This window comes from Hyla sarda, chromosome 5 (assembly GCF_029499605.1).
Source record: "Hyla sarda isolate aHylSar1 chromosome 5, aHylSar1.hap1, whole genome shotgun sequence".
Classification (NCBI taxonomy): Eukaryota; Metazoa; Chordata; class Amphibia; order Anura; family Hylidae; genus Hyla; species Hyla sarda.
Window position 1 is genome coordinate 88,025,880 of NC_079193.1, and position 26,991 is coordinate 88,052,870.

General features: G+C 39.3%; 1 protein-coding gene across 11 annotated transcripts in view; it reads left to right on the top strand.

Moving 5' to 3' along the window:
- CREB5 (cAMP responsive element binding protein 5) overlaps window positions 1-26,991 on the top strand; it is a 616,745-nt gene that overhangs the window by 414,715 nt on the left and 175,039 nt on the right. Inside the window, exon 1 of one of the 11 annotated variants that reach the window (XM_056519879.1) lies at window positions 23,315-23,365. The exons of the other annotated variants lie outside the window; for them this stretch is intronic. Coding sequence (XP_056375854.1) covers window positions 23,355-23,365 — 11 coding nt within the window. The 5' untranslated portion in view covers window positions 23,315-23,354. Of the gene's footprint in view, window positions 1-23,314; window positions 23,366-26,991 lie in introns of those variants that run through there. 11 annotated transcript variants of the gene reach the window in all.

Here is a 26,991-nt window from a genome sequence, read left to right on the forward strand (position 1 = left end):
TCTGTAACCAGAGGGTTTGATGGAAACAATTTACAGAAATGTTTTTAAGAAGCCACCTGGATGGTCAATTTGGGTGAGATGTTTCTTTTTTGAATAAAAATGTAATCGTGAGCTCTCATTTCTCTGCATGTGAGAGTAATTAGAGTTTATTTAAGCCTGAAATCATCTCCCTGGCGGATTGCTGTTGGATTTCTTTTTCCTTTCTTTTATGATGCAATTGAGGAACTACAGAGCTTACTGCACCTGCTGGCAGAGGAGTGTTCATGCAACCTTAAGAGGCACAGATCTAGGCAGGCTCTATTCAGACAGTGGAATTGCCAGTAACGCTAAAATGTTAAATGCAAAGATGTAGTAAATTGTAAATGAATTGTTCAAAATAAAAGTTTTCTTTAAGAAACATACATGTTTTATTCTGTACATACTGTAAACTTAAGTTAAAGGGGTTTTTCAGGGATTCAAAAAAAAAAAAAATAAATAAATATATATATATATATATATATATATATATATATATATAAATGACTGTGGGTGGTGTAAAATAAAAAGTTAATTATACTCACCTCTGATCCTCTGAAGCTGCTCATCACTTATCATTGAGGCGAGACACGTCTGTTCCCAGGGATTTGAGGAGCAGGTAGCTTTTGTGGGGTCAACACATCACAGGAACCAGGAAGAAGCTATGACATCTTTTTTACTTTTACACCACCCCAGCCACAACGATTTTATTTTTTATTTTTATCCCTGGACGTCCCCTTCAATGTTAACTGCAGGACTGTTAAAAATGGACCCCTTTTCATGGTCACTGATACAATTTGGTGCTGGTTCATGAGCAGTTGCCTGTCCAGTCCAGTTCTATGCAGCTTTCAAATGGTGAGCTCCAAGCATGCCCATTTACATTGAAGAGAGCCGTGTCCCCTGGGACTTTGCCCACTACTTGGCAGACTTTCTCTTCATACTTAAAGACAAGCAGTGGAAAAAATCCTCAAAGATCAAGCAACTGTGTACTCAACCAAAAGGAATACATTATCTGTCTTGGGAGAAAGTCAAAAACTCCTTTTTAGTTATGCTGGTCCCAGGCAGATGTGTATGAATTATAAGCTTACTTCAAAATGCTGTGGAGAAACTTTTCTTCCCCAGAGAACAGTCTCGACATTGGAACACAATTTATTTTTATTTTTTTTACTTGTATAGTAAACCAAATACAATACAGTACGGGTTTTAAAATCTCAGCACATGTTGACTAATGTCTAAGAACAATGGGCAATTGCAAGAGCTAAGATGCATAAGGGGACATTACTGGACACCTTTAGATCCTCCTAATCCTGCTTTAAGGCAATAAGAGTGGTTGACATTGGGTTAACTGGTCGTTATTAACCTTTCATGACCATTCAAAAGAGATCAGAATTTTGTAACCTCTTTGCAACACATGTGATAAGTGGGAATCCATTATATTTAAGAGCTGATGAGTTTAGCCTGGCCAGGATGTCAAATAGAATCAAATACATGGATGGTCCCTATTTGTCTCCTAAGGCGATACCTCTGATACATAAACAAATAAAACCTTACAGCCTCCATTTTTTTTTACAACAGAGAGACAAAAGCGCTGCCTGACATGACTATACCATCGCAGCTACACAGCGCCACGTAGACACAACAGGCATTTTAATTGACTAAAAGTTCCTCAAATGCAGGATATTGCTTATCATTAGCTGGTGACAGGAAGTAGATGGGGAAAGTATGTCTTCCTGAGTTGACTTTGAATGGGCTTTTTTTATAGCCTTTTGTTTTCTTAAAAACATTGTCTTGACTTAGCAGCGTCTGGTCACACAGTTGCTTTATACTGTAACATTCATGGTAATACTCTTCTCTGAAGTTAATAATACTATGCAGTGACATCAAGATTATTATTCATTTTTTCAATAATTTTGTTTTGTGTTTCATTTTTTTATTTCCTAAAAATAAACCACACATAATGGGACAATTTCAGCAAACTGCACATGTATGCGGACAATACAGCACATTGTTGGCAGCAGCCCAGAATGTTAGTAACTTATTCATGTTCTTTTATCAGAGCTTAGACTTTTCTACGCATGCTGATTTTTACATTGCAGTAATCTATTGGTCTTCCTATGAACTAGAATAACGTGTATAGTATGTGTAATTTGTGACTAGAAGTTTGTTTCAGATTACTTCTTCCTTATAACCAACCATCTATCCTGCATGTCGTAAAGCAGCTTCAAAAAATGATATGAATATCAGTATAACATGTGGTGTTCATATATTCAAGTTTTATTATTGCAACATTTGTGTTGTATATGTAGGAATTGTGACATTATCAGTTACCAATATGGCTTGAAATAGAAGTGATTTTAATTTATGCACAGTTTTTACCAGATACAATTTTTTTATTCTTTCATCATTGATCATTTTATACATTTAGACAAAGTGATAATAATTATCATCTCATTTATTTGCATATACATAGGGCTCTCTGTGTCTATGAAAAATGAGGAGCAGCAAGTGCTCTAAACTTACACACTAATCCCTACTTGCTGTTTTCTTTTTTTTTTTCTTTTTCTTTTGTTATTTTGTTATTTGTTTACAATTTGCCGGCATTTGAATACTATTGTGGCACATGACAACTATGGTGGCCTTAGCACTCCATAATACAAGCATAGATGCTCAGGGGATGTGTCCTCAGAAAATGAACTATTGTTTTAATCAACATAAAGTTAACCAAATTTGTGAAAAATTGTTGGTGGTGTTTTTTCTAATTTTCCCTTTTACCATATATATATTTTTTAATAATCCTGAATTGTTTCAATTTCCATTCTGGCCACAAGGCCTAAAACTAAGCTGAGACTTTTTGTTCTGTACAGATTTACCAGTAATGCTTTTCTTTGCAGGAGTACATTGAAAGGTGACACCAGTAGAATGATAACATTGGTTCCACTACCATTCACAGCAGACCTCAGCATCCCCCCTCCCTTTAGAAACTTTTGACTTGTCTCTGCAACTTGTTCTAATGCTAGAGAAACTTTAAAATTCTTTATAATCAGAACACTCTCCATGTTGAGGTGTATGTATCCTGAATAAGACACAACTCTATCCACGTCACATACAACACAGGTTTTTATTAAAGAGTACCTGTTCTTATGTCCAGCAGCAGGTTATGTCAAAGGCTATGTTTACATGTCAGAATGTCCGCACGGAGCACTGGCGGGGCACCAGCATAATCATGCTGGTGCTAGGACCACACAGGAAGGCACCGTCTCATAGACGGCAATGCATTCTGTGCGAACTCCGCACAAAGAATGAACGTGTTCATTCTTTGTGCAGACACGGAAAATGGAATTTCCGTGCCGGAAACATCTGGTGCAGAAATTCTGCAGTGTGTACAGCGCAGTGGAATCCCATTGAATTCGATGGGACTCTGCTGCATCTGAATTTCTGTGCCGAATTCCAATGCGGAATCCAGCACGGAAATTCTGCTGTGTGAACATGGCCAATCACTCTCAGACACTCTTGTAGCCTGAGACTTGCCCAAGATGACGTGATCAGAAGACATGCTGTATGTCTGGAATTCTGGTGCAAGCCTATGGGAATTCTAATCGCGTCATCTCGGGCCAGACATTATTACAGGCATGCTTTAAAAATAACTTTTAAATAGCTTTTATGCAGATTTATATTTTATATAAGTTATATTATTTCGAAATATATTGCTATATTTATTATGGTTATATTTTTCATGTTGCAACTTTTTCAGTTACATATTTAGTTATTCTATAATTTTAGGTTACTTTTATATTTTTTATAATTTCATTATATTATCACATATAATAATATTGTACTTCCCATGCTCTTTTATAAAAAAAATTTATATATCTACTCACACAAAAAATTCAAGTTGCTATGGCCTCCATCTTTGCATAAAAAGGCAAAAAAATTAAATAAAAATGTGACCTCTAATTCCATACAATTCACGTCTGCAGTGCAATGACCCAGCAATCTTTAACACAGTGTAGTCTTTCCTAACTGTGAGGAAGTTTATTAGCCCTAATTACGCCCGTTAACAAATGTAACCTATACTTTACTTTTTATACACTAAATACAGAATCTGACATCTCACACGAGGTTACACATACATCTTGCTGGTTTTAGTGACTTTGACTAGCAATAAAAACTGAAAGTAGCTCTTCGGTTGTGCTTTATTGAGTTAAAGTGCTAAATCCTCAAGAAGGGGCTTTCTCTGAGTGAAATATTGGCTTAATAAATTACTTTTAATAACCACTAGGAAGGCGCCAAGTTTTGTCTTTGTTGTATAATTCAGCAACATGTCAATGTTGACTTATATTCCTGATAAATTAAAGAAGGTCAGCAGAGAAACTGAGATAAATATTACATATTCCCCGGTATTATTTAGAATCGGGCCAGACCGAAGCAGGCCGTCAGTGGTTATTAACTATTTCACCAACTGTGTCTATTAGAAAATATTAAAACCTGTGGCACTTCATAGAGTCTTCTCATATACCTACATGGGGAGATAGGCTGCGTGCACATGTTCAGTTTTTTATTTCAATTATTTAATTAAAAAAACTATGAATGAATTTGAAAAAAGGAGAAGTTTCAGTCCTGGTATTTATGATTAGTGATGAGCAGCATTGGCCATATTCGAATTTGCTATATTTCGCGAATATATGGACGAATATTTGTCCTATATTCGTGAATTTTGCGTATTCATTATATTCCTTGTGTATTTGCGTATTTGTTGCATATTTGCGTAATTGCGAATGCGCGTATTCACATATTAGAGGAAGAAAACAGTGAAGGAGTGGGCAACATTTCTATTGTTTGCTAGGGATGTTGATAACCTCTGACAAGTGTATTTGCATCATTCTCATTGGCCCACATTTTGCCTCTCATTTGCGCTCCACAGTCTCAGACAGTAACTAGTATTGAAGCATTCTTTAGACCACAAGCTGGGAGCCAGGAGTGAAGATGATCACTGGGTTGTGTTCTGTGGGGAAAAAAAAATGATATTCGTAATTTCGCGAATTTGCAATATTCGCGATAAAAATTTGAAATGTGAATATTCGCGCCCAACACTATTTATTATTTGTTCCTGGCTTTGTATTTAATAATTGCACTTAAAAACCTGAACGTGTGAACACTCTATCTTCTACATAAGGATGTAAGTTTATAGTATTGGTACAGTATAGTATTTATGTTATTGGGTATTCGTACTATAGGTGAGTTGGGGGACCCCTTGTTCTTTTTTTGTATTTTCAAATGTAATTCTTTATAAAGGGCTGGGGCGAAAGGGGGGGGGGGGAGGGTAGTTATTCACCTTTGCAGCCTTCGGGAAGCAGGGTCTTTTAAGTTTATAGTTTATTGCAGGTTTGGAAGGTATATACAGACCATTCTTCATATGTTCAGATAAAACAGTTCCACTTTTATTATTAGATCAGATCTAGATCTAATAAAGATGAGTGTTATGGTCTAACTAATCATGGAGATTGATTCCATATGAAAAGGAAATATCCATTGGACCTATATCTCAGAATATGTATTAAGTCACGTTTCAAAAGTGTCTACCTTCCTGCCAAGAGATGGACTGAGACAGTTACTGGCCCCAAGCTAGGATTAGTGCAACATCACTTAATTTAAGAAAGCCGGTCAGTCAAAAGTTTGACTGTCAAAAGGAGTCAGGAGAGCAGGAGGTAATCTGGTCTTTTTCCAACTCCAGTGAGGGGTCTGCTCTGGGTGGGTTACCATCTGAAAGGTAAAATGGGGTCTTGTCAGCTCACCACCATTACTTCTGCTTCCTTTACTGCATTCTGTTCTTCTTATGCGTCAAGTAAAGTAACATAAAAAACTATATTATATAATAAAGGATTTGCTTTGGACAATTCTTTTTGTTAAAGGGGTCCAGTGGCAGTAAGCTGATAATAGGTTATGCTGCTGGGAGCTCAGTGATCAGTTGTCAACTGTAAAGGAACTTAACAGCAAATGAACAATGTCCCTGCATTATCATCACAGGTGAAGTACGGAGTGATTCAAAAAGGATGGGGCAAAATTATAGCCTCACACGCTAAGTTTTATCTAAGTTTTATCTATACACTACAGATGTTCAAAGTCACTTCCATTGGTGACAAGGTGGAGGTCCAAACGTGTGCCACCATAGCAGATATGCTCTCCACTGTTTCATTGATGCATTGTCTCAGGTCATTGAGATCCTACGAGCAGCAGAGACACTCCACAGACAGCAATGTATTTCTGAGTGGGTTCTGCAGAAAGAATCAAAACGTCAATTCTTTCTGCAAAGGCTGAAGTCAGAATTTCCGTGGCAGGTGTTTCCATTGCAGAAATTCAGCCATGTGCACAGTGCAGCAGAATACCATTGAAAATAATGGAACTCTGCCAGAGGCGTAGCTTGTAGCTTCTGGACCCGCTGCAAAATCTGCAACAGGGCCCCTATGCCGATTATATAACTGGTCTCTAATGGGGCAGATGTGCTTTGGGGCCCCCTTAGGCACCAGGGCCCTGATGCGACTGCTACCTCTCGTACCTCTATAGCTATGCCCCTGAACTCTGCTGCAACACTATTTCCAAGCTGAATTTTTCCCCCAAGTGAGGGATTGTGGTATCTGGAAGGAGAACTGTGCGTTCAGCTGTTGAAATTATTCTTTAATATAAAACAATTACACTTATCATTGAAGATTCAGAGTGTTCTGTGAGCTATCACACTTAGTATTGACTTATTGGCATACAGTAAGAAATCACAGTTCATCTTACCCCTTATCTACCAGTCTGGTCACATAATGATCTTATTCTCTTCATTACAATTATAGTCTTAAGATGTATGCGTTAGACGTTAATTATCAGAATTAAATACAGATCACTGTATGAAAAACTCATCTATTCCGCAGTATTTAAGTCATTCTAGGTACAATAGAGAGCAGCGCCAGGAATAATTATGGCTGCTCACCCCTACATTAATATTTCTCCCAATCTAAATCAGACAATAGCATCTGCTCCATGCACTCAGATGGGGAGTCACCTGGCAATAAAACTCATTTCTATAGAGTGGAGTTGACTTTAGCGGGTTCTTACAATTTTCTAATTCAATTAAATGTGCCCTCGTAGGAAGACAAACACATATATATTTTACGTGTCAAGCCAGAAGAAATGATCTGCAGCCATTCATTCTTGGTTTTTTATGGCCTTGTCACTGTGTTGGAGCCTTAGACCATAAACAGACCTCACTTAATCACATCAATAAACTAGCGGAAAATGGAGATTTGTCATTGTCCAGCAGGACAGCTGAAGAGTGTGATGACATATACTGTATGGTTAAATGATTTTCTTGCCTGGATTGCTATCCTATGAAATTAAACTTCTGTGTCTGCTACTATTGTATGTGTTGTGCTACTGATACAGGTTATTTATTATTGTATTGTTTTGTAGTATATATGTTTTATATGAATTTTTCATATCTGACTGGTGGAAAACAGAGTCTTCTTTTTCTGTTTCTTAAATGTTCCCTACCATAAGTTGAGGTTCACATATATTAGCTTCATCTTGATCAGTTTTTTAGTGCTTCTGAAAGATATGAAAACACTACAGGAGGTGTTTTCCAATGTGGTGTCTGGATCGTTCTCCACTGACAGACCAGATGCCTTGAGCAATGCCATTAAAAACATTGGGATCTGTTCTAGCAACAGTTTCCCTCCAGAGTTTTACTACCTTACTGGAGGGAAACTGAGCCAGATTGCTGGATGAGTGGGAATGGTACCTGAAGTAAACAATGTCCTATAAGGGCATATGAACCCATGTTCACACATCGGAATTTCTAGGCGGATTTCTGCTCAGAATTTCCGCACCGAAATTCTGCTGCAGCAGAATTCTGCTGCGCTGTGCACACAGCAGAATTTTTGTGCCAGATGTTTCCAGCATGGAAATTCTGTTTTCAGTGTCCGCAGAAAGAATTAACCTGTTCCTTCTTTCTGCGGACACCGCATGGAATGCATAACCTTCTATGAGACCTGTCGTTAGCATATTACAGAGCACTCTCTGGAATGTTCGCACAGAGATTTTTCGTGTGGACATTCTGAACTGTGAACATAGCCGTAATAAGCCAGAGCAAAGAACCACTAAGTATCAGCTCTCGCTTTGGCAGGCTAAGGCTAACCGTAAATGGCATGGAGGGCAATGTTCTGAAAGGCTATGTTCACATTAGAGAACGTGACAAAAATATAGCAAGCAGTATTTTCTTGTAAGTTTTTTTTCCAGGAAAATGACACTAGACGGAAACAGCATTGGGATTAATAGAGTCTGCCAGGCTCTGTTGGTGGTCAACATGCACCAGGCCATCCAGCTCTGTCTCCTGGCCCTGAACAGAATCTATGAAAAGAGCCTCCAACACAGATGTGAACCTAGCCATATACTACATTTTCACTGCAGCAGCCATTTCAGGGGGAAGAGTCTTTTTTCTGGCTGCAGTCGCTTTTATTAGACTGCATTTCCACTTGACAGTTTTTTTTAGAAGATGTTCACTGCAGTTTTTTTAAGCTAAAACCAGAAGTGGAACGAGAATTAGAAGTCCTTCCTTTACATTTCTTATTCTTTTTGGCAGTTTAAAAAAAAAGAAAACCAAGTGGAAACGTAGCCTTAAAGGGTTATTTGTAGTGTGTAACAACACCCCAAAGTCAGCCATATACGTAATATAGTTGTCAAAGGAGAATGACCTCCACCAAAAATAAGAACATTTCAGTGGGTAACATATATACTACAAAACAATACAATAATAAAGGGGTCAAATGGGTTGCAATCCAACCAAGGACAACATTTTAGTGGAGTTTTTGTAGGTTTTCCCTGTTTGTGTCAGTGTTCTCCCACACTCCAAAAAACATACTAATAGGTTAGTTTGGAATTTATATTGGAAGCCTTAGTGAGAAAAGGGAGCAATGTCAGTGATAACAATTCATTGGTGCTGTATAACTCAATAAAATTAATTAATTAATTAATGAATAAATAATTCAATAAATAAATATATAAGAGATATGCTTTAACCAGACCTTGGTGATAATAATATTTTCTTAAAACTGTTTGTACAAAGGTATTATTGTTCAAATCAGATCTGTGACTATAATTGCCCCATGTAAATGACAAATACACCCAGTGAACAATGATGAAAGTAATAAAAAAAAACTCTACTGTGTATACCATATTTTCCGGTGTATAAGACGACGGGGGATAAAAGACGACCCCCGACTTTTACAGTTAAAATATGGAGTTTGGGATATACTCACCGTATAAGACTATCTCTCTAGCGCGATACAGTACCTTACCATTGTTCCCCCACACAAGGTTGTCAGTATAGTTCCCCCTCACTAGGTAGGCAGCATAGTTCCCCCCACATTAGGTTGTCAGCATAGTTCCCCCACATTAGGTTTTCAGCATAGTTCCCTCACATTAGGTTGGCAGTATAGTTACCCCCCACATGAGGTTGTAGTTCCCCCACATTAGGTAGGCAGTGGACCCCACAGACATACAGCCCTCAGCCATATACAGTGTAAGGCTGGAGGCTGTATGTCTGTGTACTGCCCCACTTGAGTGCTCCGACCACTGCTCCTCCAGTCCAAAGATGACGTGCTGGTAGCTTACCATGCCCGCGCGTCCTCGCTGCTCCGCTCCAATCTGCTGTTGCTATGGGCACACGCATGGGACGTCAGTGATGTCCCTGCGTACGCTACCTCCTGGTAGCCCCTGCGTTTTTAAAATTAACGCGGGGCTGCAAAAAGGTAACCGGGACATTCTTGTGTCCCGAAAAGATCTTTCGGGACACAGGGATGTCCCAAATGTGATGGTGAAAGTTAATCTCGGCCGGGACGCCCGGGGTATGGATAATCCATACCCCGGGCGTCTCGGCCGACTGCAGCACCTGGCATATAAGATGACCCCCGACTTTTGAGAACATTTTACGCGGCTAAAAAGTCGTCTTATTCCAGTTCTTTGGAATACAGTACCCTGAACCCTCAGACTAATACCCAACATCCACAGTATTAAATGTGCTTTTAAAGAGGCACTCCACCCCTAGACATCTTATCCCCAATCCAATGGATAGGGGATAAGATGTCTGATTGTCAGTGCCAGATGACTTCGCTCCATGCTCGATGACTGGTGATGTGGGGCGGAGGCTCGGGGTGTCACGATCATGCCCCACTTGGGACGTCACGTCTAGGGATGAGTGAATCAAATCTGAAGAATACGAATTTGTGACGTATTTCAGGAAAGATTCCGATTGCAATGAATCCGAATATGGCCGCGATTTTATCGCACGAATCGCTTCATTAAACTCCTTTTAGGTTGGTCCAGGCTCCAGGGCATCTAAGATGGGGGCTCCACATGTCAGGACATGGGGCAAGGAACTCTGGGAAGGTGGGAAGACGGGTAGGCGGGATGACCCTTAGTCACATGCAGCATGCAGCCTCTCAGCAGCCAGCCACCCATGTAAGGTCACAGCCCTATATAATCGGCAGCCATCATGCGGCCAGTCATTTTAGCGTTTTATTGCAGAGAGAGAGAGAGAGGGGGACAGAGAGCAGTGTGTGTTGCACAGAAAAGCATTTTTACAGCAGCAATTCACCTCGAGCACAAATCCAGCCTCAAAGCACTGATAGGGAAGGGAGGGAGATTGAGAGAGAGAGTGCAATTTTGGGTGTACTACACAGCGACTGTGTGTTGCAGCACTGGTGTGTACAACAACTGAAAAGCTAATAGTAGCCAGCCAGTTAGGGTGAGCAAAGCATTAAAAGCCATTATCTCCTGCTATTAGTGCCTAATACAGGTTGCGTAGCGGAGCATATTGTCCTCTATTAAGTGTAACCTGTGCGTACATAGGTGGTGTACGGTTTTGTTCCTGTTGAAGTCTTAAGGGCCTAGTTACTGTGAAAGGCCAGCCAAAAGTACACACCTGCTGCTGTTCTAGACAAATATTGTTTTTAGTGTAGTGGAGCGTATTGTACTCCCCTCATAAGTGTATACCACGTATGTACATCTACGTGGTGTACCATTTTGTTCCTGTTATAGTCCTAAGGGCCTAGTTACTGTGAAAGATCAGCCAAAAGTACACGCCTGCTGGTGTTCTAGACAAATACTGTTTTAAGCGTAGTGGAGCGTATTGTTCTCCCCTCATAAGAAAATACCATGTACGTACGTATTTACGTACATCTACATACCTTTTTGTTCCTGTTATAGTCCTAAGGGCCTAGTTACTGTGAAAGTCCAGGTATATGAACATTGGCACAATGCAAGGGTAGGTGCCAGGGATTAGTAGATCCTATAGAAGTAAAAAGAATCCCGGCACTCGTATAATGTTGAGGCAATTATTTTCCTTTATTTGTAACATAAACTGTAGAACATACAACGCAGCATGCGTTCTGGCTTTACAGACGCCTTTTTAGCCTATGCAGTTGAAAATGGCTTCTGTAAAGCCAGAACGCGTGCTGCGTGATATGTTCTACAGTTTATGCCACAAATAAACAAAAAGAATTGCTTCAACATTATACGAGTGTCGGGATTCTTTTTACTTCTATAGTTGCTGTGAAAGGCCAGCCAAAAGTACACACCTGCTGGTGTTCTAGACAAATACTGTTTTAAGCATAGTGGAGCGTATTGTCCTTCCTTCATAAGTGCATACCACGTACGTACATCTACATGGTGTACCATTTTGTTCCTGTTATAGTCCTAAGGGCCTAGTTACTGTGAAAGGCCAGTCAAAAGTACACACCTGCTGGTGTTGTAGACAGATACTGTTTCTCCTCATGCTGCCGCCACCTCCAGGCTGTTCCATTTAGCCACTATATGGTCTACTCATGCTTCCACCACTTCCAGATTGTGTCATTCAGTCACTGTATGGTCTCCTCATGCTTCCGCCACCTCCAGGCTGTGCCAATCAGCCACTATATGGTCTCCTCATGCTGCCGCCACCTCCAGGCTGTGTCATTCAGACACTATATGGTCTCGTCTTGCTGCCGCCAACTCCAGGCTGTGTCTCCAGGCATTCTGCCAGATTATGGTCTCCTTATGCTGCTGCCACCTCTAGGCTTTGTCACTGTGCCGCCATGTGGTCTCCTCATGCTGCTGGCACATTAAATAAAAACTTTTTAGGTTCATCTATTTGAAATCTTCAATTTAAATGTAAAAAAATATCTTTAATCTTTTCAGTTGGGAGGCCCTATGGTCTTGTCAGGCTGTTGTCCCCTCCAGGCTTGGTCATTCAGCCACTATATGGTCTCCTCACCTCCACGCTGTGTCATTCAGTCTCCTCATACTGATGCCACCTCCAGTCATTGGGCCACTCTGCGACAGTGATTCTAATAGACACGCCTCTAATCTGCATGTCATACTAAAAACAATATTATTTCACTAATACAGCACACTCCCTATGCGTGTTACAGCAAGGCAAGGTGTTCTACACCCCTATTGAGGCTCTCTGTAGCCCAGAAATAGCAGTTTTTAATAGCGATTCAACGCAAATAAATTTGGACCAAACCAAATTTTGGGGGAAAATTCGGTAAATCGGCCAAATCTAATTTTTCCAAAATTCGCTCATCTCTAGTCACGGCCATGCCCCCTCAATGCAAGTCTATGGGAGGGGTCATAACGGCCGTTATGCCCCTTCCCATAGACTTGCATTGAGGGGCGTGACCGTGACATCAGGACCGGGCTGTGGCCGTGACATCGTGACTGGGGCATAAGACACATCTCTCAAGCAGGCCTATAACATTCCCTAATTGGTCTCTCCTACTATCACTTTGCCCCTTTTGAGACCTCTGGTCTTGGAGACTTAAAAAGTACCATATTCGACAGTTGCCACATTTGCCTTTTTTTAGGCCCTTAGTGGACATGCTTTAGGTAAATATTTTAGTGTAATAAATTAAATAGATAAATATCCAGGATTAGAAAACATACCTGCTTGTTTTCAAAAACAGCGCCACATCTGTCCTCAGTTTTCGTATGGCATTACTACTAGGTTCTATTCCCTTCAATGGAACTGAGCAGCAATACCACACACAAACTACGGTATGTACAAGAGTGGCGTTATTGGAGGAAAGCAGCTAAGTTTTATCAAATCCTGAAAATCTTTATTCTTTATTTATCTGTGTGTATATATATATATATAGTGGAATAGTGATATAGAAGGTTAAAAAAGAGATAATCAAACTTAACTGAAATATTGGGGGAGGAGGGGTCATCTTGGAACACTGAGTTAAGGGGTCAAAAAACTAAAATTCTAGTTAACCCCGGTTATCCGTAATGTGTATTAACAATAAACGCAACAACATGTATAGAAGTACTAAAAATTATAATTTTATAATAATGAAAAGAGCAATATATACACTGCTCAAAAAAATAAAGGGAACGCTTAAACAACACAATGTAACTCCAAGTCAATCACACTTCTGTGAAATCACACTGTCCACTCAGGAAGCAACACTGATTGACAATCAATTTCACATGATGTTGTGCAAATGGAACAGACAACAGGTGGAAATTATAGGCAATTAGCAAGACACCTCCAATAAAGGAGTGGCTTTGCAGGTGGTGACCACAGACCACTTCTCAGATCCAATACTTCCTGGCTGATGTTTTGGTCACTATTGAATGCTGGCAGTGCTTTCACTTTAGTGGTGGCATGAGATGGAGTCTACAACCCACTCAAGTTGCTCAGGTAGTGCAGCTCATCCAGGATGGCACATCAATGCGAACTATGGCAAGAAGGTTTGCTGTGTCTTGCATTAGGGGGAACCCAGGGCCAACCGCACCAGCATATAGTCTCACAAGGGGTCTGAGGATCTCATCTCGGTACCTAATGGCAGTCAGGCTACCTCTGGCAGCACATAGAGGGCTGTGCACCCCCCCCAAAGAAATGCCACCCCCCACCATTACTGACTCACCGCCAAACCGGTCATGCTGGAGGATGTTGCACGCAGCAGAATGTTCTCCACAGCATCTCCAGACTCTGTCTCATCTGTCATGTGCTCAGTGTGAACTTACTTTCATCTGTGAAGAGCACAGGGCGCCAGTGGGGAATTTGCCAATCTTGGCATTCTCTGGCAAATGCCAAACGTCCTGCACGGTGTTGGGCTGTAAGCATAACCCCCACCTGTGGACGTCGGTCCCTCATACCACCCTCATGTAGTCTGTTTCTGTTCCGTTTGAGTGGACACATGCACATTTGTGGCCTGCTGGAGGTCGTATTGCAGGGTTCTGGCAGTGCCACTTCCTGCTCCTCCTTGAACAAAAGTGGAGGTAGCGGTCCTGCTGCTTGGTTGTTGCCCTCCTACGGCCTCCTCCACATCTCCTGATGTACTGGCCTGTCTCCTGACCTCCATGCTCTGAACTCTACGCTGACAGACACAGCAAACCTTGCCACAGCTCGCATTGATGTGCCATCCTGAATGAGCTGCTCTACCTGAGCCACCTGTGTGGGTTGTAGACTCCATCTCTCGCTACCACTAGAGTGAAAGCACCGCCAGCATTCAAAAGTGACCAAAACATCAGCTAGGAAACATAGGAACTGAGAAGTGGTCTGTGGTCACCACCTGCAGAACCACTCCTTTATTGGGGGTGTCTTGCTAATTGCCTATAATTTCCACCTGCTGTCTGTCCTATTTGCACAACAGCATGTGAAATTGATTGTCAATCAGTGTTCCTTCCTGAGTGGACAGTGTGATTTCACAGAAGTGTCATTGACTTGGAGTTGTGATGTTTAAGTGTTCCCTTTATTTTTTTTGAGTAGTGTATATATATATATATATATATATATATATATATATATATATATATATATATACATATAATGTATTATTAATCTGGTTGAAAACAGATTTCTTCAGAGATATTAAACCAAGCCAGAAGTGAATCTATTTCTGAATTCTGGCTTAAAAAAAATGCATAAAAAGCTGCACTGGCATTTAAAAAAATAAAATAAAAAAATATTGGGTGAGATAAATTAAAACTGTTCAGTTCTTAGACAGTTTCAGATTAGACTAGAAGTACACATCTTTAAAACTGTCTAGACTGAATTTAAGGCTGGGTTTCACTTGTTTTTGTTTTTAATAAAACATCCCCCCCCCCCAAACAAAAAACACACCACAAATACTGCACTGATTTTTAATTATTTATAAAAAAAATTGTGTGAAGAAGACACTGCAGCCAAATGTTAGCTGCTTTCTGCCTAAGGATTTATGACGTGCAATACCCACTTGCCATATTTTCACTACTCTGGCATTTTTGTGTGTTTTTGGGCTCAGTGTGCCATTTTCTAAATTGCAGCATGTTGAGAGACTATTGCGTTTTCTTATACAATTGGATTTTTCTTATAAAAGTCTATGAGAGAAATACACTATTTAAAACACAAGTCTTTTTTCCTTTTTTTGCCATTTTTACATATTTTCTTTTTTTTTAATTAAGAGTTGAAAAAGGGGGAGGATACAGGAATACCTGCCAAAAGAGAAAAGAAAAAACTCAGTTACTACAAAAAGACAAAAAGTCTAGAAAAAAAAACATAAAAATGTAGGAAAATACAGTGCCGATTTTTTTCTGGCATTTCTACCTTTTTTTTGCGGGGACAAAAGTGGAAACCACGCCTAAGATTAATTTTAAATTAGCTAACTTTTATGCCAACAAATGTGCATTTAACCCCTTAAGGACTCAGCCCATTTTCACCTGAAGACTAAGTTTTTGGAAAACTGCCACTGCAGTTTTTGAGCCAAAATCAGAAGTGGATCCATAAGGGAGGAGAAGTGTAAGTCCTTCCTTTATATTTCCCATTCCTTTTGAATACATTTCTGGCTTTGGCTCAAAAACTGCAGTGGCAGTTTTCCAAAAACTGCCAGAAAAAAAAACAAGTGGAAACTTAGCCTATGTTTCCATTTTTTTTTTTTTCAAAAACACCAATAAAAATGCCCATTCTGCTGCATTGCGTTTATTTGGTGAAAAAACGTTGTGGCCAGATGTTAGCTGAAAGTCAATAGGGAACTGCAAAATGCCATATCCACTTGGCGTTTTTCAGTTTGCCATTTTTTTTAATCCTTTGGGGGTTTTTCAGCTATTTTTGACTCCTTTTTTTCTAGGAAAATCTTGGCATTTTCCTTCCAAGTCTATGGGAGTGAAAAAACGCCAAGAAAAACGCCATGTGGATTTTAACTTTGGCGTTTTTGCTGGTGGTTTTTATTCTTTTTTTTACTTTAGTGATCCAAAAAAGTGATGGAGATACCTTTTTTTTTTTATAAAATTTAGTAGGGTACCAATAAAAAATTATAATAATAAGATGCAGTAGTGATGGAAAAAATTGTATTTAACAAAATATATCCTTTTTATAACTTAAGTTTTATACATTTTTAAACAGGGATCAATTTATGTGCGCAGGCAGGGAACTAAAAATGTAGCCGACAATAATAAAAATTTAGAAAAGGGCCATTTAAATGTAAAAATAATATATTTGTTATTATTAATTTTGCTAAACTTTTTATTAATAACATATTTTAATAATGTGGTGAATAAAGTGTGTGTGTTTTTAACTTTTTTTCTTAATTTTTTTTTTTTATGTTTTAGGTAGTACTACTACTCCCAGCAGGGAACACACTGTCCCATGATGGGAGTAGTATATGTACTAATTGAAAGATCGCCCAGGGTGTCACTTCTGACACCTGTTGCGATCCTCCTGTATAATGTATCGATGCAGACAGGTGGCCGGCCGCTCTTCTATGGTCCCCTGCACTGACGTATATATACACCTATTCATATCTCCCGCAGAGAGCTGTGATTGGCCAGATGGTTCCAGCCACTCACAACTCTCTGTGAGAAATATGAATAGGTGTATATATACGTCAGTGCAGGGGACCATAGAAGAGCGGCCGCCAATTAATGCAGGTACTACAGCTCCCAGCATGGAGCAGAGTGTGTTCCATGTTGGGAGTAGTAGTAACTGCAGTTAAGGATAGATCACAGCGGGTGTCACTCCTGACACCTGTTGCGATCATCCTTCATCCCTGAGATGAGGAGTGGCTTTTCCCTGCGCTTGGCATCTCTGCTCTGTACTCCGGCCAGGAAACATTCACACAGACGGGGGTTTACAGCGGCAAGTTTGAGATGCAGTACATTGCAGTACATTGCAGATGCAGCTGCAGTGCAGCTCAAACTCCCAGCGGAAAACTCGTTATGAAAAACACTAGACTATGCTACAACTACACAAAATAAAAAGTAAAACACTACATATACACATACCCCTACACAGTTACCTCCCTAAAGATTGTTCATTAAAGTTGGACGTGAAAATGAAAAAAAAATGTTTTCACTAAAATGCTGGTGTTATCCCAAATTTTTCATTTTCACAAGGGGTAATAGGAAAAAATCCCCTCATATTTTGTAACACCATTTCTTCTGAGTATATAAATACCCTATGTATGGACATAAAGTGCTCTTCTGGTGCACTACAGGGCTCAGAAGAGAAGGAGCACCATTGGGCTTTTGGATAGAGAATGTGTCTCCAATTGAAGGCTATGTCTGTTTACAAAGCCCACATGGAGCCAGAACAGTGGACCCCCCCACATTTGACCCCATTTTGGAAACTACACCCCCCACAGAATTTAACAAGGGTTGCAGTGAGCATTTACACCCCACTGGTGTCTGACAGATTTTTTGAACAGTGTTCCTTTAAAATAAAAATACATTTTTTCATTTGCACAGCTCACTGTTCCAAAGATCTGTCAAAAGCCAGTTGGGTTTAAATGCTTACTGCACCCCTTATTAAATTCTGTGAAGGGTGTAGTTTCCGAAATAGGGTCACGTGTGTGTGTGTGTGTGTGGGGGGGGGGGGGTCCATTGTTCTGCTAGCATGGGTGCTTTGTAAACGCACATGAGCCCAAACTTCCATTCCAAGTTCGCCCGCAGAGCACTTAAGATCCACATAAGGGGTATTTCCATACTCAGAAGAAATGGTTTTCTTCCATTACCCCCTGTGAAAATTTTAAATTTGGGGTAACACCAGCATTTTAGTGAAAAAATCTAATTTTTCATTTTAACTATTTTCCCAAATAGTGTGCCATGTGGGGCTTTTTTGCTGTTCTGGCACCATAGGGGCTTCCTAAATGTGACATGCCCCCCAAAAGACAATTTCAGCAATTTTTTTTTAAAAAAAGCCAAATGTGGCTCCTTCTCTTCTGAGCATTTTAGTGCACCCGCAGAGCACTTTACATCCACACATGGGGTATTTCCATAACCCCGTAATGGGGTTACAAATTTTGGGAGACATTTTCTCTTATTACCTCTTGTAAAAATGGTACATAAAAACTGCATTTTAGTGAAAAAAAAATTTCATTTACACATCCAACTTTACCGAAAAGTCATCAAACACCTGTGGGGTGTTAAGGCTCACTGTACCCCTTGTTAAGGGGTGTAGTTTCCAAAATATTATGCCATGTGTTTTATTTTATTTTTTTTAGCTGTTATGGCACCATAGGGGCTTACTAAATGCGTCATGCCCTCCAAAAACCATTTCAGCAAAATTTACATCCAAAATCCCATTGTCGCTCCTTCCCTTCTGGGAAGTGAGCCTTAACACCCCACAGGTGTTTGATGACTTTTTGGTAAGGGAAGGAGCAACCCACAGAGTACTTTACGTTCACATATGAGGTATTTCCTTACTCTAGAGAAATTGGGTTACACATTTTGGGGGGCTTTTTCTCCTTTTACCCCTAAAAAAAACTGGGTCTACAAGAAAATGTTAGTGTAAAAAACTGAGATTTTGAATTTTCTCCTTCACTTTGCTGCTATTCCTGTCAAACACCTAAAGGGTTAACAAACTTTCTCAATGTAATTTTGTATACTTTGAGGTGTGCAGTTTTTATACAATCTCTGAATCAAATTTATTAGTAAAAGTATCCCAGATTTATTCATGCTTAAAGTGACAGTGGTCAGGTGTGCAAAGAATGCTCTGGTTCTTAAGATGAAAATGGGCTTGGTCCTTCGGGGTTAAGGGCTCAAAACTATTTTTGTTTTTGCACTTTCATATTTTCTTCCTCCCCTGCTAAAAATCATAATGCGTTCAATTTTGCACCTACAGACCCTTTGTCATGACATCACTTATTTTATAACATAATCTGTGGTGAAACCCCCCAAAAAATTATTTGTCGGATGAAATAAAAAAAAAAGCCATTTTGCTAATTTTGCGGGCTTCCGCTTCAACGCAGTGCACTTTTTGGTAAAAATGACACCTTATCTTTATTCTGTAGGTCCATATGGTTGCAAGGTTACTCAATTTATGTGGGTTTTATTTTATTTAACTACTCAAATCCTAAATGCATGCACCAAACTTAGTATGTTTAAAATTGTCATCTTCTGACCCCTATAACTTTTTTTTTTTCTGCATACAGGGCTATATGAGGGCTCATTTTTGCACCGTGTTCTGTGGGGCTTTTTGACCACTTTTTATTAATATTTTTATGGTCTATTGAGTGACTAAAAATGCATAATTTTGGACTTTGGTATTTTTTTTTACTCGTACGCCATCGACCCTCCGGTTTAGCTAACCTTATATTTTAATAGTTCAGACATTTACGCACTCGGCAGTACCACATATGATTATTTTTATTTCTTATTACATTATTTTATTAAAAAAATAAGTAAAGGGGGTGATTTAAAATTTAAATAGGGAAGGGGTTAATTAACTTTTATTAACTTTAGCCCCCCATAGGGGGATATAACATGCAATCTTCTGCTTGCATATACTGATCAATGCTATGCCATAGCATAGCAATGATCAGTGTTCTCGGCACTCTGCTGCTCTAGCCTGCTGAGCAGGCTTGGAGCAGCAGATCGCTGATCGGACGACGAGGAGGCAGATGAGGACCCTCCTGTCGTGCAGTAAGCTGATCAGAACATCACGATTATGATAGTCCCGATTAGCTCCGCTGAGCTGCCGGAAACTTTTGTTTTCATTTTAGACACCGTAATCAGCTTTGATCGCGGCGTCTAAAGGGTTAATGCCGGGCATCGGCCCGATCGATTGTGATCGGCATTAACCCTGGGTCCTGGCTCCTGATAGCAGTTGGGACCCATGGGGATTAAAGCGTTCTCCGGCCGTGAAAATGGTTTAAACCCTGTTAACGGGACCAGGGTGTATAGCTACGCCCTGAGTCCTTAAGGATTTGGGAACAAGGACGTACGCATACGCCCTGCATCCCCAAATGCCCTGCGTCCCCAAGGCGTTAAGATGTGGCACATAAAACCCACAACCACTTTCTGTTGAGCCACACCCCCTTGTCAAATAAAAGGAAAATCTCAATTATTTTTTTATTTTTTGTTTCAAAAATCAAATACCATGTTGTGTCTAAATTCTGGTGCACCACACTTTTATTTAAGTCATCCTTTGTGTGAAGTCATATTAACACACACACATGTATATGTGTGTACACATAATATATGTTATAAAATGCTCAGTTTTTTTCTATTTCATCCAGTCAAGAAATGATAACCAGGTTGGGGGAAGGGTGCACTTAAGTGCTTCACTCCCTGGCTCACAGTGATCTCTATTCAGTTGCACTAGAAGGCCCCAACATAAGTCTATGGAGCCCATCTAGTGCGACTGGATGGAGATTGCTGCAGGTCAGAGAGTACAGCAACACACAGAAACTGACCAATCAAAATGTTTGTTTAAATGACAGGGACACTTTAAAGGGGTTATCCAACTAATAAAACATATCCACTATCCACAGAATAGGGCATAAGTGTCTAATTGGTGGTGTCTTACCACTGCAACCACCTGTGATCTCCCGAACAGGGCCTGTCTCTTACAGCTGAGTGTTCTGGCTTCCACCTTAAAGGGGTACTCCAGTGGAAAACTTTTTTTTTAATCAACTGGTGCCAAAAAGTTTAACAGATTTTTAAATTAATTTTATAAAAAAAATCTTAATCCTTCCAGTACTTATCAGCTGCTGTATGTTCCAGTGGAAGTTCTTTTCTTTTTGAATTTTCTTTTCTGCCTCACCACAGTGCTCTCTGCTGACACCTCTGTCCATGTCAGGAACTGTTCAAAGCAGGAGAAAATCCCTGTAGCAAACCTCTCCTCCTCTGGACAGTTCCTGACATGGACAGAGGTGTCAGCATACAGCAGCTGATAAGTACTGGAAGGATTATAATTTTTAAATAGAAGGAATTTACAAATCTGTTTAACTTTCTGGCACCAGTTGATTTAAAAAAAAATTGTTTTCCACTGGAGTACCCCTTTAAGAGAGAAACTAGTCTTGGCAGTGACAGCTTGCTCAGCCAATCACCAGCTGAGACAGGACAATGCAGTGGCCAGTGATTGGCTAAGCCTATTGCTATTGAAGCTAGTTTTTGTTGGAAGGTGGGGGCCAGAGCACTCAGCGGTAAGAGATTGTCCCCATTTTGGAGACTGCTGGAGGGCCCAGCAGTCGGACCATCTGCGATCAGACCCATATCCTTTGTATATACAAAAAACCTATTGCCCTCTTAAAAAGAATCAAAGAATGTAATTTGTATAAATATAATGTATTTGTTTAATTTTTTTAAGGAATTAGTGAATGTAAAAGAATGTATTTCAACTTTAAGTTAATAATGTAGAATAATTATGAGATAAATAATTTGTGCAAATCATGCTACATCATACTATATTTTCACCATATCTGCTTTTAAACAAATGTTACTCATTGACCAACAGCAGAGATCTTTAAACTAGTGAGGAATATAAACAAAAAGGATATTAGAAAGTTTTTTTTTTTCATGAAACAATATATACGGTATACATTATTTACATACAATCTGGAGAGACCATTTAAGCTTGTTTACTAATATCCATTTTGAAATAATTGATATAATACCTACTTTTCTTTTTTAACCGCTGTTCTATAAATAGAATGCTAAAAATAAATGACTACGTGAATAGAACTGGAATCTCTACAGCAGTGATTTCCAACCCGTAGATCTTCAGTTGTTGCAAAAACGCCAACTCCCAGCATGCCCAGGCAGCATCAGGCTGGGAGTTGTAGTTTTGCAACAGCTGGAGGCACCCTCTTTGGGAAACACTGGTCTATGTAGAGGACAGAAGCTTCTTCAGGGTCCTGTACAGACCAAAGAATGTCCAAAAAAAAAAAGGAAGCCGCCCTCACCTGATGCCCAAAGGAGCAGCTAACCCTGGCACAGGTAAAGAGTACAGAACATGTAATACCTCCCTGTACTGTAGGGGGCGCTACCAGACACCAGTCAGTGCCTGCACTTCAGTAATACAGAAAAAGAGTAGTACAGAACATGTAATTCCTCCCTGTACTGTAGGGGGCGCTACCAGACACCAGTCAGTGCATACACTTCAGTAATATAGGTAAAGAGTACAGAACATGTAATACCTCCCTGTACTGTAGGAGGCGCTACCAGACACCAGTCAGTGCATACACTTCAGTAATACAGGTAAAGAGTAGTACAGAACATGTAGTACCTCCCTGTACTGTAGGGGGCGCTACCAGACACCAGTCAGTGCAGGCACTTTAGGAATACAGGGGTTTTACCAGTGAAATATCCATTCTGATTGGTCGGTTCTTCCAGCCATTGACGCGTTTCGCAGATTCCATAGCATTGTATGTTGAGTCTTGTTTCAAGTTACAATGGTTCAGAAAAGACCATTGTATGTTGAAACTATTGTATGTTGAGGCCATTGTAAGTTGAGGGATCACTGTATATATATATATATATATATATATATATATATATATACGGTATATATATATATAGTAATAGAAATAAAGGCCATCTATGACACTGACTATAGGAACCTTCATCAGGATTGTTGCCAGTTATTGGTCATAGCTGTGGCTGTTTGCTAGGGTGAATATACACATCTTTCTCTCTCATTGATCTTTGTGGAGAGTCTTTAATGTGATGTTTTTGACAGCTGCTTAGCTTTTGTGACACTGTTTCTCCCGAAGTTTATCCCGTTTCCAATGGCAATTGCACCACCAAGTTTGGAACTTAGCCTTGGGCTGTTTTGGTTACGTTGAAGTTTTTCGTTGCAGCTCTGCCAGAATTAAATGGTGACTTCACCAGCACTGAGCTAAAATGAGAAGGAGGGGTTGGTGTGTGCACTGAGAGAGAGCGAGAGAGAGAGCGAGAGAGAGAGAGTGAGTGAGGGCCAGAGCATTACATCACCATCTGGAGGGGAATCAAATGGGAAGGATATGACTCACACAGGCTAGTTAAGCTTTGGCTCTGGTTCTACATACACTCATTCCAGGGCTCTCGTGTTCTGCTCCTCAGCAGGGAATACAGAATCAGTGATGTCCATGAGGTAAGTTGCTCGCTTTTCTTTTTTTTTTATTTTTTAAATTTATGAATATTTTTCTGGTATACTTTAGAATAGGTCTATGCATGCACAGTCCGTCTGAAATGACATTTCTGTGGACACTTTGCAAGGAGTTACTTTATTGTTGTTGAAGAACAGAAGCAGCAGGAGGAGGAGGTAGAGCGCCGACTGAGCAGCGCAGAGTCAAAGTTGTACATTCCATCCTAGAGATGAGTAGTCATTAGTGGGTTAATGAGAAGGGACCAATGCTTAGTAAGTGATGTAATGTTGGCTCCGTAGCCCAGTTAAGTAATGTGAGAGTGAAAAGGGTCAGAGTTACAAAGTAGTTACCTGTTCTCCTGGGGGCTATAGTTTATTATCAGTATCAGGAACATGAACTGGCTCTAGCCTGCCATCCCTAATTATTCGCAGACGCCTTCTTTTATCTATTATTAGGTAAAGCCATGTTATATTGTTGGTTTAGAAAAAAAAAAAAAAGAGCTAAAGATTGGGGATGTTATCACAGCTGCAGATTATTTTCTGCAACGATTCGAAATATTAAATAGTCACGAAAGTCGTGCACCTTCTCCGGACGTCATGGAGGGCAGAAGGTGAAAGTTTAACTAGATCATTAGAAAATTACTTTTCTGCTAAAGATTTAGGGGCCATTTGTATTATTTGGGACAGAGACATCCTTTGAGTGCACGTATCCCCCAATGACATTGTGATCTGGGGTCTCCACTCTAGAAGGGCTTTACAGTCCTCCCATTATGGAATTTAGTTTTCGCAGACTGTAAGGAAACTTTTCTTCAGCTACACAATGACTCACCTGAGTAGTAAGCATCAGCCAGCATGACGTACTGCACACCTCAATTACCAGAGTATGTGGGCACTGTCCTGGCGCTAATTTTTCTGGCTGGTACTTAATTTATACATACGTAATCTGCTGTAATCCCCATTTGACAATGAAAACAATGATCACCGGTAACGCTTTCCATTCCATGATTGGGAAGAATAGAAGTTCTTACCATGTGGTGGAGAATGAGGAAGTTGTTTTGTATTCTTAGTTAATGTACACAGCTGAGAGGGGCTGTTGTAGCGGTGTCAAGTTTGTTATTTGGAACAACATGATGTAATGCAACTCCGACAGTTAACAAATTCAGTTCTGCTACATAGTACTTGAGTACTGAATTGGTTAATCTGTTGATGTGCTACGTAAAAACCTGTTGGGACTGGCAGGAGGAAAATCCTGTGTCTTTTCTCGTTGATCAAGTTCTTTTCTTTTTTTTTTTTCTGTACTTTTCAGCGGTTTGGTATAAGAAATAAGTGTAAAAGTGTCATTCAGAGAGAATGCACGTTGGCTTCCAGCAAATCAGGATAAAGCTTGGCTGTGTTGTAAATACAATGGAGTGGCTTCTGCAGACAGTGGCTGAATTCCTTCAAGCTCATCTGTGAGATGTCTTGCTGGCCTGACAAGAGCACAACTTGTAGAGAAGGAAGTGTATTGACAGATAGGCAAGTACCTCATTCATTGCTCTCTGTAGCCAGGGTCCGTGTCATGACACAGTCTGCGGGGAGAAACTTGTTTAGACTCATTGGAAACAGCAGAGGTGCAAAATAGTCCTTGGAATAGTTCACTTGAGTTACAGTCACTTTTCATGTTCGGCACACGGATCGGTATGTCTTAGGTACTGGAAATTCTAAATATATATATATATATATATATATATATATATATATATATATACATCAAATACAATAGCACCAAGGCTTGTAAAATACAACTCTAATTCATCCCGGTACTTCTCACCTCCATTTATATACAGTAGTCCAGAAATAAGTGTAATTTTTATGAATATTCTACAGTACTAGACGAGATATCTATAAATACAGCTTTGCGTTATAAATAGCACTACTAATACAAGAAGTATATATATATGCTTTTTATGATATTGTGTTTTTTTTATAATTTTTTTTATAAGTGATCTATAATATCATGTTAATGAATTATCCCAAAAAAAGTTGCCATAAAACTTGCACCAAATACATCTTTCAAGACAAGTGAAGCACAAACATTGATCCTGTAGTTTATTCTATATATATATATATATATATATATATATATAATTTATATATTATTAATAAATAGTGAAGCTGTAATTTTTGAATATTTGTTCATTACCCTGACCATATATATATATATATATATATATATATATATTTATTAATAATACATTTTTCTATACTATTAATAACATTAATAGGTTATTGAAATATTGCGGTTGATGGGAAATTGTAAGAATTCTCTTTATGGATGGTTTATATAAGCTATGAGCTACATTGTAATTTATAAAATTAATAATAGAATAATCATCATTATTATAGCATTATAGCAAAGACTAATTCTGCCATGCACTTAAAGCTGAAGACTTCTCAGTAATATTCTTTAGAGACAGCACACTGCAAAGTTCTATGGTGAGCAAATTAATTAATTAATTAATTAATTAATAAAAAAAATGATGTAATATCGATGTGCTATGATAGAGATGCATTATTAGGTTTTCACTGCAGACTAATTTGTAATGGTAATGTACATAACCTCAGGATTACTGAACATCGGCTGTGCACGCTCTACACTGCACTGTTAGAAGTTCTGACTTTCCATTCATTATGCGTTTTCATGTAAACTCATATATATTATATTTTGTCTTTGTATGTGATGTTCATAAAAAAGTTATATACATTATTCATCCAAAGAAATATCTAGCTAGGGTTCACATTTTATATGAGTTTACTGCAGTGTTGCATATTGTGGGAGGAGCCTAGACAACCCTTTATTTTCTTTTATACTCTATGTAGTGGTGGAGCCAGTCCCTTTAATAAACCATTAATAGACCAGTAATAGTAATATACTCACCAGACATGCTGAATTCATAATAGAAATCTGGTATAATCTTAAGTCCTGGAAACTTTTTACGAGAAAAAGTTTAGAACAGGTTCTGTGTTAGCACATGTGAGTTAAATATCGCAGTGAATGGAGTGTGAAAGTAGACACTAGTGGTTACAGGTTGATAAACATCCCATTAAGAGATGACTGGTAGACTGGTTACTAAACAGTTAAACACAAAGTCAGATACACTGACATAGCAGAGTTCAGTTAGTCCGGGCTTAGTTGCCATATCCCTAACCTACCACATCATCGTTTTATAAGAATGCAGGCCTAAAATGTCAAAGGATAAATTTAGCTCTGCTACATCTGTTCTTATTTTTTATAACTTTATTGTCTGCATGCATTAATACCATTAACTGTCCCTTTATGTGTACTTTTATTTTTGCTTTCCTTTGACTTAATATTCTATACAGTGATCCCTCAACTTACAATGGCCTCAACATACAATAGTTTCAACATACAATGGTCTTTTCCGGACCATTGTAAGTTGAAACCAGACTCAACATACAATACTACAGACAGTCCAGATCTGTGAAACGTGTCAATGGCCGGAAGAACTGACCAATCAGAATAGGCAATTTACTGGTAAATCACCTGTATTCCTGAAGTGCATGCACTGACTGGTGTCTGGTAGCGCCCCCTACAGTACAGGGAGGTATAATTATTACATGTTCTGTACACT